Below are 18,813 nucleotides of genomic sequence, written 5' to 3'. Positions count from 1 at the left end.
TGCCCTTTTTTCAGTTTGTGAACATCTTTCTGTATATGCAGAGTCAGATAATTTGACAAGTTGTAGCTGACAACCCAATTCAAGGCTTGCCATGCTGCAAATAATTCAACAGAGCATTTATATTTGTGAAATTCAAAATGTTGTTAGAAATGTTGCAACAATTTTACAGTAACAGATCAACCAGTCTACATTTGTAAGTGGTAATGGGAAGCAACTCAGAAGTAAATGAAATATAATACATAAAGATCAATCAAGTACCATTACCCTATTGAAAACATGAATTTATACAACCCCACATGGTAAGCTATTAGTTGGCCAGTTGTTACTCTCTGTAGCTGAGTTTTGCAAACATCTAATCCCTTCAATGCTTTTCAAAAGTATTGGGTAGATCCTATGTATACTCCGCCAAGGTCACAAAACAGCCATATATCAGACATAAACGTGAGTTCATCATTTACTGTTTCTCCAGTTAACAAACAAGATCGATCAGTTCGTCTATCTTTTGCGCTTCGACTTTAAAGAGGTCACTGATTGAGAGTTGCTGTGCCAGTTCCGCTTCCTTTGATTGATGAACCAGTTGTTTATTTGCTTGAGCTGCAGCCCTGTTTCCTCCACAAGTTTTGCCTTGTCATCTTCCTGTATATATATTATATGCAGCTTTCATTGTTAATGGCATCACAAATATCAATAAATTGTAGAAGCAGTAAACAGAGCTGGAGGTAGAGATCTTGTTACCACAGAAACTTGTTTTTATATCTTTCCTATTTTGTCTCTAAAGTGCAACAAAATCATAAATGAATGGTGAACTTGTTTGCTTACAGTTGGGTAGGGCCACTTTGAGTGTTGCTGCCACCAATTCTTCAACACTGTAGTTGTGTCACCAGGAAGTTTGCCTGCCCTTCTTTTTCTTAAAATCTCCTCCCTCACATCTTCAATTCTTGACTTAAAGCCCTGTAAATTTAAACAATGTAAGTTTGTTATGGTTATACTGTCACATGGCAGCAATGTCTACCAAAATGTAGTAGAATTAGCATTCAATATAACTTCAGCAATTATGTGACTTTTATGTATGTGCAATATTTACCTGCTTCAGCTCAATCTTCAATTCCTGGCGAACTCTTTCCATTAGCGATCTCTCCGATTCAGTTGGGAGTAGGGGGCCAAATCCCATCATGTCATGCCCTTCGCCGCCGGATTGATCCAAAGAGAAATCCATCTGCATGTCATCCTCATCATCTGACATTGTTGCACCTGAACCTTCACCCAGACTTACTCCTGAAAAGATGAAACAGAGGAAATTAAGCCTCCAAACTCAGCTACTAATTCTACTTTGTGTTGGCAAGGAAAAGACATAACTGAATGCCTTCCTCTACTTCAGCTTAATTTTCCATTCTATTTTGCTTTGTATCACAACATGTTCACAAAGTATTTACTCGTTACTCAACGCTCGTTTGGGACTGCTTCTTTAGGAAGTACTTCTGCTCATAAGCGCTTCTAGCAAAAGCGCTTTTGTTATAAAAATCTTGAATTTTCATAAAAAATTAAAGTAAAGCACAGAGCAGGTGCTTTTCCTAGAGAAGCACTTTTAGTTATCAAAAAGCGTTTTTGGCCCTTCCAGAAGCACTCCCAAACAGGCCCATTTCCCTATTATAAAATTGTACAAAAATAACTCTTATACAAACAGCTGGGCCTATAAGCAACAATTTTATTTTTTTTGTCAAAGGTAGGAAGGGAGAGGAGGATTTACTCACACACTGGTGCCTAAGGGTTTCGAACTTAAGATTATTGATCTTAGGCCAAATGTACTTTTCCACTATGTCAAGACCAACTTTGTTTTGGTACCTGAATTTTGAACCAAAGTTGGGCATAGTTGGGCTCAGTCCTGCCCAAAGGTCTGGTCAACAGCTCTTAGAAATGAGTCAAAGTTCCAAGTCTGATTTAAATGCATGAAATAAGTGATGAGCAGCATACCATTTTCTCTTTTCCCTTATAGCAAAATTTGATTTTAGATTCTACCATTTCCACATCCAACTTAAAATCACTTGAGCTGGAGCTTCTTCTTTTTTCTTTTTTTGCCAGACTTGAGCTGGAGTTCATTGAGCATGAATATATAGGTTTTTAGTTGGTATGTACACCTCCTCTGTAAAGACTTTTCATGTGTATCTATCTATAGAAAAATTATTGGGGTATTTATAAGTTTTATTATATAATTTTGTTTTACAGATTAATCTGACATTAACAGTTAAATATTTATGGTATTCAGAAGGCACTATCACGAGTATTTTTAAAATATTTGAACCTTGGGAAGAAAAAAACAAGACTCTCATCCTAATTACCTATAAAACAAAAGGAAAATGACCATTAATGTGTAAAGGTATTATAGGTCTTTTTCAATCACCTCATATTTGTGACAAATAATACTAGGAATTAACAGACCCTAGAAGACTATAGAAGGCATAAATATCAGGTCTATGCATGCATGGCAAGAATTGAACAAAGAACAACAACCACTATGATCCATATGGGTGTAGGGTTCACTTTTTTTTGTTGGGGTGGGGTGGGGGGTGTCGTCGGTTGCACCTTATAACTAATAAAATTTGAATCCAACAAACCTATATCCAAATTGTCTTAAACAAACATAATATACTCGTTAATTTGGTATATTACACTAATATTTTGTCCTTTCTCTGTGTTTGGCACTAATTTGTCTCCTTCTTTACCTTGATGTCAAGCACAACTCTTTCCCTTTCTCTTTGTTTTTTTATTTTCTTTTTTCATTCTCTCTTTTTTTCTTGGATAGAAAACAAAATACTAGTCAAAATTGTTCAAGAAAAAAAAAAAGATACTAGTCAAAATATGATATGAATGCCACTTGAAGTTCACGTACATGTCTTACGAGACCATGCTAAGTTCTACCTACTACTTTAGCTTGGGCGAAAAAATGAAAGCCACAATTAGATAATATGCTACCAATAACCATATGGTTTAGTAAAATCAATCTCCACCTCCTTATATTTGGCAACAAGTTTAAAGTTGGCTTGTTTGTAGTAAACGGGCAATTACTTAACCAAGTCACCAAACTTTTTTTCAAATTTTAGTTACAAAAATAATGTGGCAAGGAGATGATGTCTCTAGCAATACTCTTGTCCAACTTTTTACGATTTATTTTGATGTCTCTATCAATACTCTTATCCAACATTTTCTATATATACGTACTGAGACCGGAAATGGAACACAAAGAACTCAAGTGTATGATGAATACTCTTAAACACTTGAGCTACAAGTCAAGTGTCTTTCTTTATTAATTTGTATTCTACTTTTTTGTTCGGTGTCTCTAACCCTAACAACCAATTAATGAGGATATAAATCCACACCCAAAAAAAATAAAATTAATGAGGGCTTTTTCATATCATTAATTAATTTATTGAAGTTTCACAATTCTTAATTTTATTATTTTGGTATTTTAGTATAGTGAAAAGACCTTGTACCTGTTTCAGCTAGCAGCTAGCTAGCAGACCCCAATCAATCCAACCCTCACATAATCATTTATCATTCATAAATGATATGAGTGGTTACATGCACTTAGTTATACTCCACCACCAAATCACCAACTCACCAAACTTCCAAGATATGGATAAGCCAACAAACAAGTTCATGCATTCTATTTCCCAAAGAAAATAACAATAATAATAATGACTACAATCCTCAGAATTAAAAGTATTCTTGAACCCATTAATATTTTGCTACAACAAATGACCTACTAGTGTAGTAATTTGGAGCAAATACTACTCCTAGGAAAGATTATGGGTTCGAGTCCTAACATCTGTAATGTGTGTGTGAGTTTAATATGTTATCGACCCTTTCAATAAGAAAGTTCTTCAAAAAAAATATAATCTCCTGCAATAATTGAAAGGTCTTCAAAAAAAATATAATCTCCTGCAATTTTATTAGTTGGTCATGGAGACTTATTAGGGTGCACCCTCTCCTCCCTCAGGACCTTCCCTGAGTTTGAATCCATTAACCAACCGCTACCCAACTCTAATCTTTGATTATTTTTCTTGTAGACCCTACCCACTTCTTTCAAGGACAGTACTCAAACTTCCAGAACCCCAACATAGCTGGCCGTTCTTATCTTTTTTGCCTACCAAACGCATTAAAACACAAGCAATTTCATCCCCAATGACTAAAATAAACAAATATTAACAGTTCTAATGCACCAGGTGTGATGAAAAAGCTTAGATATTCATGTCAAACACGAAATATGGCATATGGTATATAATAAAAGTACGAAATAAAATTATTAAAATCTACAGTAAGAAAGGTGAAGTTCTTTTCAGATGAGATGGAGCATATACCAGTGAGAGCCTGCAAGTTGCTTTCAATTTCACGGCAGGCCATGACAGCTTCCACGGCATGGACTCTGACATGTTGCTGAAGTTGTTCTTTGAAAGAGCACAGAACGATCAAATATTGTGCCTGCAGAATCAAACCCCATACATAATAAAAGTCAATACAAGAGTAAATTAACTAAAATTTATTAATAAATAAAAAGACTAACCAAGAAGTTATCAAGCTCTTGGCGCTCATGGGGAGAGACTGAGTGGCCATGCTGCTGCTGAGAGGCATAAGAGCGCAGCAGATGGTGTGACTGAGAGAGCTGCGCGTCTATGAGTGGCAGCTGATCGATTGGCGTGGCCACTCGGAGGCATGACACGTGGGCAGACAGAAGCTGCTCATAGAGAGGGTGTGTGGCTATCTCAGCCTTGAGTTGGCGATTATGGTGCTCATGATGACCATCGCCGCTGCTTAAACCTCCACCACCCATCATGCCCAAACCAGATTCTTGCATTTTCTAGAGGGCCAAATTTAAACCAGTTTGTGATTTGGAGAAATGGGTTTTGTTTGAGGAAGCTATGATTTCAAAAGGGCAAGTGAGAGTTGGGTTTTGAGGACCACAAAGAAAGTAGAGACCCCTTGTGTTTGAGAATGGATTTTTATGCCATTATGGTGTATGCCAGTGTGAGAGAGAGAGAGAGAGAAAGGGGGAGAGAGAAGGAGAGAAAGTTGCAAACTTGATAGCTTTGACAGTTTTATCGTTAATGGTGTAAGAAAGATGCCGTGGAGAGCCGTATATCGGGATCTGAGACACACAACTTTCTGCACCACGTCTGAGAAAAACAAAGATTTTACATACACAGAGATAGAGAAAGGAAAATTTGAAAGCTTTTTGTGAGGTTTTCAATGGTTTTGTTTTGTTTTGGTTTTGATGCCTCTTGAGAAAAGAGTTTTTAGCTTAGAGAGGGACTGACTGAGGATGAAAATAGAAACAGGGGGCAATAGAATGAATCATTACCATGAAAGCGGTTGGAAGAGAGCTCATAAAAAGAAACAAGATAAAGCTGCTTGCTTCTGTGGCCTGACAATTTGATTGCTTATTTCTTTTCTGTGTTTTCTCTTGTTTTTATAATTTCCTCTGATTTTGTTTTTCTGGGGTCCTAATTCAACTTAAAGCTTACTCAGAGAAAAAGGGTTTTGATTGGGGAGGTTAAGTATTTAATTCTAACTAATCTTGGTGTATCAGGAATGAATTTTGATTAGGTATGCAATAATTCTTGGGTTATCAGCATAAAAAAATAAAAAAGGATTCTTTTATCCCTTTTAAAATGACAAATTAGACTTCAACCATCTATTTAAAGACCTGATTTGGACACTTCACAGTCTCATAAATGGAGCACTCCTTTCTATATGAATTCATTGTTGACTAACACTACAGTCTATCTACATACATGTAGCTTTCTAGCCATAGCTCTTGTGGTCACACTGTATAAAGTTGTATAACAATTACTTTATTCACTTTTCTTGGGTCAGGGTGGATAAATAATAAATAAGCATATCAATATATGATACTCAATTCCAGCCATATATGATTTCTTCATCTCATAAATGCTACCCCATGTTAAAAATGTAAGCTTCCATTATCATACACATGCATTAACGGTTAGAGTTCACTCATGTACCTGTTGACGACTGATCGTAGTATAATGACAAACAGAATCAAGATGTCATTTTATCAACGCGCACGTAGGTAATTCTTGACCGTTATAATGCATTGTGAATTACCGCAAATACGTCAACCAACTACATAGGTAGGGTGCTCCATTAATCAAAATATTGGCACCGTATTTTTGGTACCAAACCCTTACATTTTCTATATGTTTTGTTATTTAAGAAAGTCGGCTGAGGGTTGAGCTGTCACTGTTGCCGTCTCCTTTGGCTGGTGTATTATGCTTTTCAATACCAATTTGATTATTATTAATAATATTATTTTTCACATTTTGTCAAATATTTTGATTATTGTTGGGACAAAAAGAACTGAAGAAAAACTAAAGGCACCCGTTTGTTGGGAAACAAAATGACCCACCACCAAACCAAACCAACTGTTATACAGAATCTACGTGGCACAAAACTACTGGGCCCACAAGATGGATTCCCACCCGTTCGATGTGGTGTGGTTGCCTTCATTTGGAGAGTATGTCTATGTTTGTGTGTGTTTTTTTTTCTTTGGTGGTTGAGGATGCCAATTTTATTTTTTCCCCTTTTGGTTGGAGGGATGCATGAATTTAAATTGTACCAAATTCAAAAACAATAATTGATGTTTTTTTTTTCCTGAAAAATAATATAAAATACATGTTAAAATATAATATTTTTAGGACCTTCTAAGTTCATTTCACATATAAATCTCAAAATTGTACCTATATATAAAAATAAATAAAATAAAAACCTATGTTTATTAAGCATTTAGGATATGTCTTTAGGAATATGTTTGATGTGTCCTAAGTGGTGGTGATTGGGGCATTATGAGGAACAATATGGGTCCCACACAAGAAAAACAATTGTTGAGGAGGGATTTGCACAACTCAAGAATAGAACCTAAAACACTAACAATATAAATATTCTTCCTATGTTCCTTTTGTTTTACGTGTGAATTTTGCGTAGGTAGCAAGGAAGCATTTTATCTATATGTAAAGGCTTTCAACCAACCACTCATTTCTAGTAATTTTGCAATATAAAAAACTTTATATCACAAATTTTAGAGAAAATTAAAACATTTGTATCACCAGCACCCTCTTATTCCTTTCCTAAGAATCTAAGGTGCTTTGTTAGTGGAGTACGTATAACTCAGTTGGTTGAGTTCTTCCACCTCCTCCCATGTGGGTAGAGGTTCGAAGCCCCTAAGCCGCCTCCCCCAATTGCTTGTACTGAAAAGAAAACAAAATTTCAATCCCTTGTTTTTAAAGTAAAACATTTATTTAAAAGAATTTTGAAAATGCATATATGCATGCATGCATCACAAACAATTTATTTTTTCCTGTGTTAATGCCAATAAATGAAAAAAAAATATAGCTCAAGATCATTATCAATGAACAATTTAAAAGTATTAATAAGAATTTTATATAAATAAATGGTTTGAATAAGTTGTACCAACCTCATATTGCATCACAAGATAGATGATGGTACGAAGCACCTTCAATCGTTTCAATCATGTGTTCCACAAGAATCCGAAAGGTAAAAGAAATGGGAGTCGTGTATTAATTTTTCAATTCTTTTTGTATACATAAAAACCAACATTTTCGTTATATAATAAATAAATTAACAAACCATTGGATTCTGCTTAAATCAAGTCAAAGGCTGAGATTTGATATTTGAGAAAATAAAAGGAGAGGATCCTCTTCTATTGAATGAGAAAAGTCGGTTGGTCAGTCTAACCACGAATTTTCACGAACCTACTCATAAACCAAATAAGTACACAAATTTCCAAATAAGTAATCATATTGTCAAATAAGTACACAAATTTTCCAAAAACCCTCAACCTATCTGTCTATGTTCAAATTCTTTATATATCAATTGATGACTCCATTACAAATATAGCTCTAATTCAACCCATTTTTTGCAATATATGAACGAACCCGTATGAAGGCCGGTCGATAACTTGAAAGTCAAGGAAAAACCGATCACTCTCTACCGTCTTTTTTTTTTTCTTTCTTTCTTCTTTTTTTTTCGTCGTTGGCATTAGTGGTGGTGGTGGTGGTGGTGGTGGTGGGCAAAGAAGTAGTAGTGGGTTCAACATTCACAGCTGTAACTTTGTCGTCTTCTTATCTCCTACGCTATATACTATACTATTGGGATTTGAAGATTAGAGTGGTCCTCAATCTTTCCTATACAATTATTTTATTAAATTAAAAAATAAAAATAAAAACAGAGTGACAGAGAGATGTATAAGAAAAAAGTGTGGTCCTGCCAGACCAGAACAAAACTTGAGAGAGAGAGATGATCGGGTGTGGTCGCTATCAATTGGTCCCCCCAACATGCTTGACCTTTTCTTTTTCTTTTTCCGCTGATGATCTTTTTCAGTGTCTGTCTCTGGTGATTCAGCCAAAATTGCTCCCAAAGTCAATCCACTGGCTAATCATCTTCAATTAACCAAAGAATCATTATATACATGCATGGATAATGAAATTTATTGTTGTGGCATATTAATTTTGACGATAAATTTTAGGTTGAAAGATTCTAGGAAAATGTCCCATCTTTGTGCGGAGATAAGTTTTGACTATTTACGCAATATAGATGCTATATGTATCAACGGTCAAGAATTACCTACATGTGTGTTTGGTAATAATCATATATGGCATTGTGGTTTTTAGAATTAGGATCTCTAATGATGTCTTAGACGGAGGACTCATGCGATTAAGAATTTTCATGGTTGCCCATTGGTTGTATCAATAATCAAGAATTACCGTTTATACATTATAAATACTATATGTATCAACGGTCAAGAATTACCTATATCTATGTTTAGGAATGATTCAAGCATTGTAGTTTTTAGGGTTAAGATCACTGTTGATGACTTAGACTGAGGAGTAATGTGATTAAGAATTTTCAGGGTTGCCCATTGGTTGGTTGATGTGGATGTGGATCCTACGAGGAACAAATTGGCTCCATTGTTGGTTGGGGCCCTCTCTAGCTTGAGAAAATTGACACACCTTCCACAATTATGTTGCGGCCAAGGCTTAGTAGTGGGTAGAGAAGAGAAGGGCTTTGACACGTTTCTGCTCACCAAAGAATATCTTTTGGTGTAATAAAACTAGCGACATATATTACACTTTCAAATGCACATTGGCTGATCCAATAAGCGCATATTAATTACTCTAATCTAATGATTGATGGGAAGCATATTGTTTTATACTACAGTCAGTAATGTTTGGTGATTGGAATTGGGTAGCATTATGAGGTGGGTTGGATCACATTGGATTGGAAAATAAAACAATAAACCAATGATGATGTGTTTAATACTACACATGATTGAGCTGCAAAATTAACTAAAATATGCTAGGCATAGCAAGGTTAGACATAACCCAATTCCTGTTGTTTTAAGACACTAACTAGGATTATGGATTCTGCCCACCAAACATGTCATTTAACTAGAATGGGTATATGACTAAATATCTCTTATAATAACATGATATATGTCATTGCTCAATACCATAGCCACCACCCCTTGGACCGAAAAAGTATAAATAAATAAAAGCAAACTATACATTTATTTTGTTCAATCATATGTGCTCTAACATTTTCTGGGTAGCACTCAAGAATGTGCGTTTACATTTCTTTTTCTTTTTTTTCCCATGCCTCTTTATTACTATTTATGTTTTTCACTTCTGCCACATTAGAAGTTTAGAACCATACAAAATAGCCAAATGGTATATTATTCTGTGATTCATGCATGCTCAAGGTCCAAGGATTGATGTAAGAAACTTAGCAGCAAAGATGAAAATGCATGGAGTTTTTTTCTTTCTTTTTTTTCGAAATGGGGCTTGTATGGCCGAAGTGGACATCATTAAGATTGATAGGAAAACATGCTACATCAGTTCAGAATGTTAGTGAACAAGAGCCCATCACTATAATCCTGTACTTCTCTGAACCTCTCCAATGAGTTAGAACAGGGACCTCATTCATCTTCCTACCTCGAGAAAAATCAATCCGGTTAGAACAACTGCCATGCTGGGAGGAGGACCGGCGGAAGATTGTTTATATACTCGACTCTATTTACAGTCAAAAAAACTTTCATCTAAAAATCACATATAACGCTGGACTGGGTCGATTAACGTCATGAAATAAATCGGGGCCAAGACACAAATTCCATTTACAGTACAAATTTATAACTGCTTGCTGTCGGAATTCACATCAAAGTACACTTTTCCTTGGATTTTGCTTCAGGTCTTGCAGATGAGGACGTTGGCGTTCTGGGATTGCTTCTTGTCCCCTGCAAAATTTCATTTGTTTGCTCTTAGATTCAAATGCAGTCCTTCATAAAGAAAAATCTAAATTAATCCATCATTTGCTATGATTGATTGCAGGATCCAATTGTAAAGCAAAGATAAATGAAATTTAACCCCAAAAAAAGTATGCAGTCAGTCGACTTGTCATTGTAAAAAGCAAATGTTTTTACGTCAGAAAATGCTATGAAACGATCAACTAAAAGAAATATTAAAAATGCATTATCCAAACTACTGTTCTGCGGTAACTCTGAACAAGACAAAGTTAGCATGGAATTGTGGTAACTCTGTACAAGACAAAGTTGAAAATATCCTTTTACAGAGGCAAAATTCAGGCCACTCTTGTTCAGAAAGAAACAGCGGTAAACATTGCAGTCCAAGGACAAAGGGGCTTAACCTTGTCTGAATCCAATTGGTTTCAAAAGGTTAGGGAGATAAGTATATCGCATTCCATTTATACCAGAAAACTGAATTAGAAAATCAGAGTCCAAAGAAGTCCCTTATCAAATGAAAATATCCATGTTTTCCTTTTCTTGTGTTCCTCACACCTGTTCTTTTCTAAAAGAAAAAAAGAAAAAAGAAAAAGAAATTTCTCTAGCAGATTACTTGAACCTTTTTGGGAATCATAGTTGAGTCATGAAACCCATTATCTCCAAAATCCCAACATATAATCGGTAAATAACTGAGGTGTAACACTAATGATTAAACAAAAAAATTATACCTGGGGACCCGTAACCATCCTTGGATTCCCACTAATAGATGGTTGCGCCGAATTTTGTCGTTGGGGTTGTTGATCGAACTCCTGCTGTTGCAGAGCAATTGCCAATTGCAGATCAGAACTGCCACAACACAAAAAATTTAAAATATTAGTAAATTTAAACTCAATAGCCAAACCGTAATCTTAATTAGCTAGTTGTCATTTGTCTAATGGCAGAGAGAGAGAGAGAACACTGTGTAACCAGTTGGTACTTTTCAATAAACACTAAAATCATCATAATGATAATTAAATGACAAAAATGTTTCTTATTTGGCTATTTTTGCAGGGATGGTCCTTGAAATGTGATCCAAAAGTTGACGGTTTGTATCACAAGATCACATTGTAGGGTGGGGCCCAACAATGTGGTCCCTTCTTTGCTTAAAAAGAAAGACCACTCTTTAGAAGGGGAGATACTAGGTATATATATATATATATATATATATATATGTAACTTTAGCAGCACACAGTAACCCAGCATTCAAACAGTGGTAATATCACTAAAACTTCATTTCTCATATGGCTTTAAACTACAGAATGTAAATCAACTTCTGATCGGCAACTACAAGCAAATTAAAATGATTACTTCATATCGAAGCCCGCTTGTGCTGCACTGTCGATGCTAGCAAGATAGTCCTGAAACATTTGATTTCATTTTAGTATCTTGGAAGCAATTGTGAACAGACTAAATATATTAGTAATAAAGGTACTGCATACCGCAGTGGTCGTGACAGCATTGTTTTCATCCCAAGTGTCATTTGCATGACTTTCTACCTTAAATTCTTTAAAGTTGCCTGTCATAAACAATGTATCCCCATTTACCTGAAAATCATAGGGAACCATAATTAGGATATTGAAGGGTAGAAAGAGACAAACACAGATACTATAACAATGTGCATATAAGAATAATACTAGGAGTTCCGAGTTTAAAAGCTTGAGCATCAAGGCACCATACTATTCTGAAACCATCTCTCTTCATTTGGAACCTTTATATTTATTTCTAAGGCAAAAAATAGTGGAATTGCTAACGAACTTTTTAAGCTAACATTTCAGCTAAGAAACAGAAAACCAGCCAAGACGGGCCAGTCAGGTTCCTCAGGTTCACCAGAAAAATCCCCACTTCTAGATTACACCAATAGTCCATCAAACATGGAGAAATCAACAAGGTTTAGATATTTCCCTCAAAATGCGCAGGTTCAACCATAAAATAAATTAACATAAAACACAGCATCCCTATCTACTTTTGACTGGGATCAAAACCAGTGGCCAAGCTTTAAATAGTTTGATGCATAACAGTATCCTTGACAAAGGAACATAGGAATTACAAATTTTACCTCATTTAGCTTTTCCCACACCAAATCAGGCTGATTTATGTAACCCTGATCAGTAGCCAAAAGATAAAGTTCACCATTGATCTGCAAATGAAATGAGATCTGTTGAATATTCTTTACAAAGGAAAGAAAAGAATGTGTTTCGATCAATTTTATTTTCCACCAGATATAAGTGTTCTTGGAAGTTCAATAGAAAGCAGCATGGGTCATTTAACTTCCACAGCCTACTGACCTTAAACATGGTGCTGAAGTGATTATTGCGGAAGAAAACGCAGAGTTCACGCTCTTTAAGGCCATCTTGTAAGCAGAAAAGGCTTTTAAAAAAAAAGAATCACAATAAACAAATGGAGAAGATGGCAAAATCCATATTGAATGTAGGACTTAAAAATTTCACACAGTAAGCCAGCATACCCATAGAAAGTCAACTGGCTAGCATTGTTCTTCAAAAAATTCCTGATCAATTCACCTGAACCCAATTTGCAATTGGAATGGGAGACGTTTTATATCAGGATATTAAAAACATTAACTGAATGAATACGAGGTAACAAATTTACAAAGGAATGACGACAAGATCCACAAATAATCATTTCTCCCCTCTGATATCTTACAGTACTCACCTTGTTGTGGAGTGATTTCACCCTTGGACCTTGCATCTAAAGGGCTTTTGTCAGCTTGATTCGCAAGCACCATCTCACCTTCATATACAGGCTCTTTGTCTTGCAAAACGGTAGTTCCTGAATCCAGAATGCGCTCCTCTCCTTCATAGATGGGCTCACCGCCACTCGATGTCAAAGTTTCCAACGCATCAGTTTGCAGCACTCTGCCACTAGATGAATCCAAACCCACATTTGGAGCAGATAAGCAGGATGCCTCTGCCATGTTGCTCCTATTTTGCTTATCTAGACTTCCATGAGCATCAGTTGTAAGCTTGGCCTGACTCTCAAATTTCTCATCTCCTCGTGAAACAACTGTATGGTTCTCATCCAAGGACTCGGTATCTCTCCCAGAAAAAAAAGAAATACCACTTTCAATCTGGACTGATTCATTTGTAGTGCTTTTCGCAACCAGATCATTGGTAAGATGCTCTTGTGATTTCAGATAAGTTGGCTGATCAATATTTTCTGCCTTATTAGTCTCCAAAGGTGATGAACACGCTGTTTGCCCAGGAGTAGTATCGAAAGATATAAAATTAATACTCTCATTCTTGGAGGCATTGCAATCTTCTGGTACAGACAGATCAGACAGATGAATATTATTGTATTCAGCAGTGTGCTTCTCTGATTTATCTACAGAATCTACATGCATAACATTCTCGGGACATGTACTTCCATCTGAACCAACCGACGGAGGGGCACTGTCAGTAGTGGCCCCAAGAGGATCACCAACTAAAGTTGTCAGTTCACCCTCAGACATTTTTAAAGCCATTATCAACTCTGCTTCTTCTTCAAGGTCACCTTTTCTTGCCTTCGGTTCATCAGAAGCTGAATGTGGAGACTCATCAAAAGATCTAGTTTTAGAAAGGCATGGTGAAGGGACACCCAGGGTTGCAGTTGTTGCAGCCGCAAAATCAACACAATCTTCTTCTGGAATATTCTTACATTCACTCTCCATATCCCATGTTTCCAGTGCAACAAGCTCCCCTGTTAGAGCATTATAGGATTTTGACCCAATTGCATTAGCGGTATCATCATCCTGGTAAACATGCACGAGCAAATTGAATATCAAACCAAAGGCCATGAAGTAAATACCAGATGGCATATTTTTCCACATAACTCGGCAAAACATTCGAATAAAAAGATGATGAAAGGAAGAATACAATGTTACAAACCAGTGAATAAAGCATGTATGCATTATAGCCTGGTAGACTGCTGACAACATCAATGAATTCTCCCAACATCAAAAAAATCAAAGTAGCACCAGAGCATATACTTGTACCAATAACAAATTGCCCACTCCAGAAATGAGATGCACCAACAAAGGAAAAGCATATAAAACTCTCAAACTATATGCTGTTTTCCCACTCCAGAAATTCTCAGAGATCAAATGCTGTCTTATTTCCAGTTATGTTGTGCTACATGATCTAACTACTAAATACCATCCTATTGCTTGTAGAAAATACCACCAGACACCACCTTAGCAATACATACACAATGTTCTTGTTTAGGCAAAACAATTTGTGGCCCATCTTTGTGGGGAGGCACGTGATAGCCCACTTTGTCATTAGCTATCTTTATATTGTAAAGGCACACTTGACAACCACTTTGTAGGCACATGATGGAAAAGTTTTTTAAGTAGTCAGGCATGTGATACCCACCTTAGTTGTCTTATGAAGATAGATGATGTCTTTATGTTGTAGAGGCAAATGATAATCTAGTTTACATGCATGAAATGGTCATTCAAGGAAGCACAAGGACAAATTTATTTACTATTATTTTTTGTTAAGTTTCTTTTACGTTTCTAAGTCCTTAATTATATTTTCAAATTATATAACAAGTTGGGCATGATTATCAACCATGCTCCAGCTTGAGGGTGACTCTTGGAGCATAAAAATATATTATAAGTAGGAACTGAGAAGATTTGCTTTCCTAGTGAAGCTGTCATTATGGTTAAACTCTATTTAAACCCTGTTAGGCTTATGATTATGGGAGTTTCACTATTATACCCAATATAGGAGCCCAAATTATTAAAAAAACCCTACAAGAAATGGACTTTAGAAACACACCCAAAGCACATTAAAAACATAACAAAAAGGCTTTTAACTTCTTTTAAATTACAAAACTGCCATTGATTTCTTAAAACAAACTCAACCCTAAAACCTCATAAAAAAAGCCCAAAACACTCAATAGGGCATCAAAGTAATTTAATAATCAAAATTAAATTCAATAGGGCCAGCTGTCATTTTTAGGTTTTTTTGGGTTTGTTTATAGAAATTAAATGGTGTAGGGTTTATTTAATGTTTTAGTGCTAAGAATGGGTATATGACTAAATATCTCTATGATTAATCTATATAATTCTCTTCCCATTTTCTCGATGACTATATTATGTGAGAACAACCATTTAGGGTAACAAGTAGCAAGCCTACTACACCAGGCTCAAAAGCATCAAGCATCAACCACCAGCAACCATCAGAAGTATTGCAATAAACAAACTTAGTGATTCAGTAACTCTACTCATGCTAAATAGGGCTTGAGGACTAAAGGAGCAAACCTGGGGGTCCACTATCCAACCATGATATAGTGGAATGTCTAGCAGGTCAAATATGGCACATTCTGGAGTAAACTCAAAATCACCTATCCTGCAATCAGTAGGTAAATTTCAATTAAATTAAAACTCACAAAGTAGATCATCACAGTAAATTACAGGTCGAAATAAATAAGGACAACCTTCTGAACTTTATGTTGACATCAATGCCTGTTGCAAGTCGAGGGAGTAGATCGATAGCATCAGCAATGTTCTGCTGTTGATTTTCTACATATCCTGCATCTTTATTCTACAACACAATAACAATCTTGTTCACTTTAATTTACACAAAGAAAGAGAGAAAACCAGAAGTGTTCATGACAGCAAATTATTATTTTTTACATCAATATTACTGTTAGAATCAATTAATCGTTCAGCAATGAGCGAAAGCAGTTTCTCCTGTGAGACTTCTGTCGTGTCTGGACTCAAATTCAAGTTGTTCCTCAGTGAGAGAACATTACCTGTAAGAAAATCAAATACAAACCAATAAAAGTAGGCATGAGTCCTTTTCCTTAATAAAACACTAATATTGGTATGGATGTCTTTCCTTATGTGCACATCACAGGGTTATTCACGTTCAACTTCACTTGCATAAGAAAATATAACATACAAGCATGCATGAACCTTGTAATTGATCATAGGCCTGAGCTCATGAAACAAAATTTTTTTAGCCAAATAGCAATGGCACCTAAGATTCATAAAGTTTTTCATTCAATTTCCGCAGATTTCCCAGCAACCAAAAGACTAATGCCGTGCTATTCCGTCTTGGCTTGATAACCAAATAGAGTATTGTTTCAATTGAAACATCAAACCAAGTAGCTGATCGGACTATGTTATATTTATCATTTTCCCAATTGTCAAGCTGCAAAGTTCTGTAAAAGTTGAAAAGCATAATTCAAATTATTCCTGATGTTCCTTAAAAAAAATTATTCCTGATGTTAACTAGCAAAACCCTCATAGCAATGCATATTTGATTAAGGGCCAAAACTGAACTTTCTTCGGTTTCTTTTATTATTATTATTTTCAACAGCAAGATTGACGATCAGAAAACCCTAGAAATGAACTCGAAACTCATAGCAGAACCCTCCAATGTCTAGATACAAAACAGGATTAGGCAATGTTTGTAAGGATCAAATACCGATTTTAGAATTAAAAAATAGACAAAGAAATTAAAAAAGAACAAAATAATTCGGAGTATTAAGTGATCAAGTCGGTATTTTCTTCCATATTTGTTTGCCAAAAAAAGTCATACGAACAATAACAGAAATTTCGAATCTCAATTCGGACTACACTAAACACAACTGCAACTCCCACTAGGACAGAAACACACGCAACAACACAAAATTGAGAATCAAAATTCAAATCCCTTAATCATTTTCCCCCACTTTCTTGGCAACCAATCAATCCAAATTCCAAAGCAAGAAAAATTAGAAACCGAAACCCTAAACGAGCGAGAGAGAGAGAGAGATAAATTACAGATTGCCAGAAGGGGGCAGGGACCATTGTCGTTCTGGAGGACGATAGGCGCGGAGCGTCCTAAGAATTGGATGAGCTTCGTCTTGTGCACGCACTCTTTCACTGGTTGTTGCTGCTGCTGCTGTTGTGGTTGTGGTTGCTGCTGTTCTTGGCCTTGTTCTTCAGTCGATGACGACGCCATGGCTCTAATTGAGGTTTGATCACCACCTTCTCAATTTTTCTGTTCGTTCAGAGAGAGAGAGGGTTGTGACTTGTGAGCATTTACGCATTTTTGTTTGACGGAAACGCCAGAGCAAGTTCTGAATTTTTGCTTTGTTTCTTTTCTTGAATAATTTTTTTGTTGAATTTTTATATTTATAAATTTGTATTATAAAAAAGTCTTTTTCCAATTTCTTATTATGGAAAAAAAAAAAAGAGTTTCCAATTTTGTGAGCTGGAAAAAAGATGACAACGGTATCAAATTATTCTTATTTGATACTAAGATTAATTAACTTAAACACACCATCAAACCCAAAAAAAAAACCCACGCGCTATATGCTTGGCCAACGGGATCTAACCGAGTAGAAAAGGCTTTTGATTTGAGAAAATCCCCTTATTGTAGTTTAGACTATCTCTTGTATTAAAAAAAATAAAGACACCAACTCCTTTGCCACCTCTATTTGTATTTTTGTATCATTGAAACTCTTACCATATCAAATAGGCTTTTTTTTTTTTTTCCATTTATCTTCGAAGTAAGGTCGAACTGAACTTAATACTTCTTTTAACATTATGATCTCATCAGTCAATATAGTAAAACTTGTATAAATGCCAACATTTTCTAACCTAAAAACAAGGGTCTAATTAGTAAGTTTAGGAGGGTGCTTCTTCTATGGTGACTTCATAGAAGGCCGTCGTTCAAATGTGAGGCAACCACCTTGAGTCCCCATCTCTACTGTGGCTTCATTCTCGTCTATGCTTTGAAGAGAAGTAAATCTTTAGTTCGTACAATTTCATTCAAGATGATCTCTAGTTCTTACATTTTCTTCCTAACAAAAATTGTACATTTTCTTCCATTTCTATACTAAACCTCTTTAAATTTGTTTAAATAAATAATTAGTCATGTACCAATTGGGTGTTAGTTAGATTGGCCGAGGTCTTTGGAGTGTTTCCAAGTGGTCCTGAGTTCAAGCCCTCATAGTACCGTATGTGTGAACTTCCTTCCTCTCCCTTCCTAATTTTGGCAAAAAAATAATTAGGCATGTCAATATCATTTATTAGTAATAAATAAGATTTAAAGTGGACCCGTAAATATTTATTAGTAATACATAAGATTATTGCACATATTTGCCTTTTTCTTTCTAAACGAATGTTTGATTCTACAAAATAAGTAATTTTTTTTTTTACGGGGTACAATAAATTCCTATTTATTTGTTACTGAGACATAGAATTGATAGGGAAATGTGGCCAAGTGGCTAATGCACAAGTCTGCAAAATTTCTATTCGTCGGTTTATCTGAAGTTTGGTCCAAAATTCCTAAATAGATCATATCAGACATGCAGTTGAAAGTTTTTGGGTTAATTTGATGCAGTAAAATTGAAGTTTCTGCAGTATATGAATATCCAGTTGGTAAAATTGAAGACACTGTACAAATGCAAAACTAACGACAAAAAAAAAAAAGCGTTGCTGAAAACTAAGAACT

General features: G+C 35.6%; 2 protein-coding genes across 2 annotated transcripts; both read right to left on the bottom strand.

Moving 5' to 3' along the window:
- Positions 1–101: 101 nt before the first annotated feature.
- On the bottom strand, positions 102–5,572 carry KNAT7 (homeobox knotted-like protein). Its single transcript, XM_021947821.2, has 5 exons — positions 4,559–5,572; positions 4,356–4,476; positions 1,085–1,275; positions 820–951; positions 102–636 (listed from the first exon to the last, which is right to left on the bottom strand). Exons 1-5 carry the CDS (start codon positions 4,847–4,849, stop codon positions 496–498), a joined length of 876 nt encoding a protein of 291 aa, XP_021803513.1. The 5' UTR covers positions 4,850–5,572; the 3' UTR covers positions 102–495.
- Positions 5,573–9,872: 4,300 nt separating this feature from the next.
- Positions 9,873–17,472, bottom strand: LOC110747708 (FAM63A-like protein (DUF544)). The gene is made up of 12 exons (XM_021947837.2): positions 17,136–17,472; positions 16,002–16,120; positions 15,803–15,909; positions 15,627–15,714; positions 13,037–14,111; positions 12,831–12,885; positions 12,652–12,733; positions 12,423–12,503; positions 11,806–11,910; positions 11,675–11,724; positions 11,056–11,173; positions 9,873–10,321 (listed from the first exon to the last, which is right to left on the bottom strand). Exons 1-12 carry the CDS (start codon positions 17,314–17,316, stop codon positions 10,238–10,240), a joined length of 2,145 nt encoding a protein of 714 aa, XP_021803529.1. The 5' UTR covers positions 17,317–17,472; the 3' UTR covers positions 9,873–10,237.
- Between the last annotated feature and the right edge of the window lie 1,341 nt (positions 17,473–18,813).

Source organism: Prunus avium, chromosome 5 (assembly GCF_965620075.1).
Source record: "Prunus avium chromosome 5, drPruAviu1.hap1.1, whole genome shotgun sequence".
Taxonomy (NCBI): domain Eukaryota; kingdom Viridiplantae; phylum Streptophyta; class Magnoliopsida; order Rosales; family Rosaceae; genus Prunus; species Prunus avium.
Note: the sequence above shows the minus strand (reverse complement) of the source record. Positions and strands in the feature narration are given on the sequence as shown.

Excerpts from the sequence above, each read along its gene's own strand:
- KNAT7 (XM_021947821.2), bottom strand. The coding sequence starts at position 4,849 with ATGCAAGAATCTGGTTTGGGCATGATGGGTGGTGGAGGTTTAAGCAGC. Across the intron at positions 4,477-4,558 it reads AAGAGCTTGATAACTTCTTG|GCACAATATTTGATCGTTCT; the intron begins GTTAGTCTTTTT and ends TTGATTCTGCAG. Across the intron at positions 1,276-4,355 it reads CAACTTGCAGGCTCTCACTG|GAGTAAGTCTGGGTGAAGGT; the intron begins GTATATGCTCCA and ends TCATCTTTTCAG.
- LOC110747708 (XM_021947837.2), bottom strand. The coding sequence starts at position 17,316 with ATGGCGTCGTCATCGACTGAAGAACAAGGCCAAGAACAGCAGCAACCA. Across the intron at positions 14,112-15,626 it reads GTTGGATAGTGGACCCCCAG|GATGATGATACCGCTAATGC; the intron begins GTTTGCTCCTTT and ends CATGTTTACCAG. Across the intron at positions 12,886-13,036 it reads TGAAATCACTCCACAACAAG|GTGAATTGATCAGGAATTTT; the intron begins GTGAGTACTGTA and ends AATTGGGTTCAG.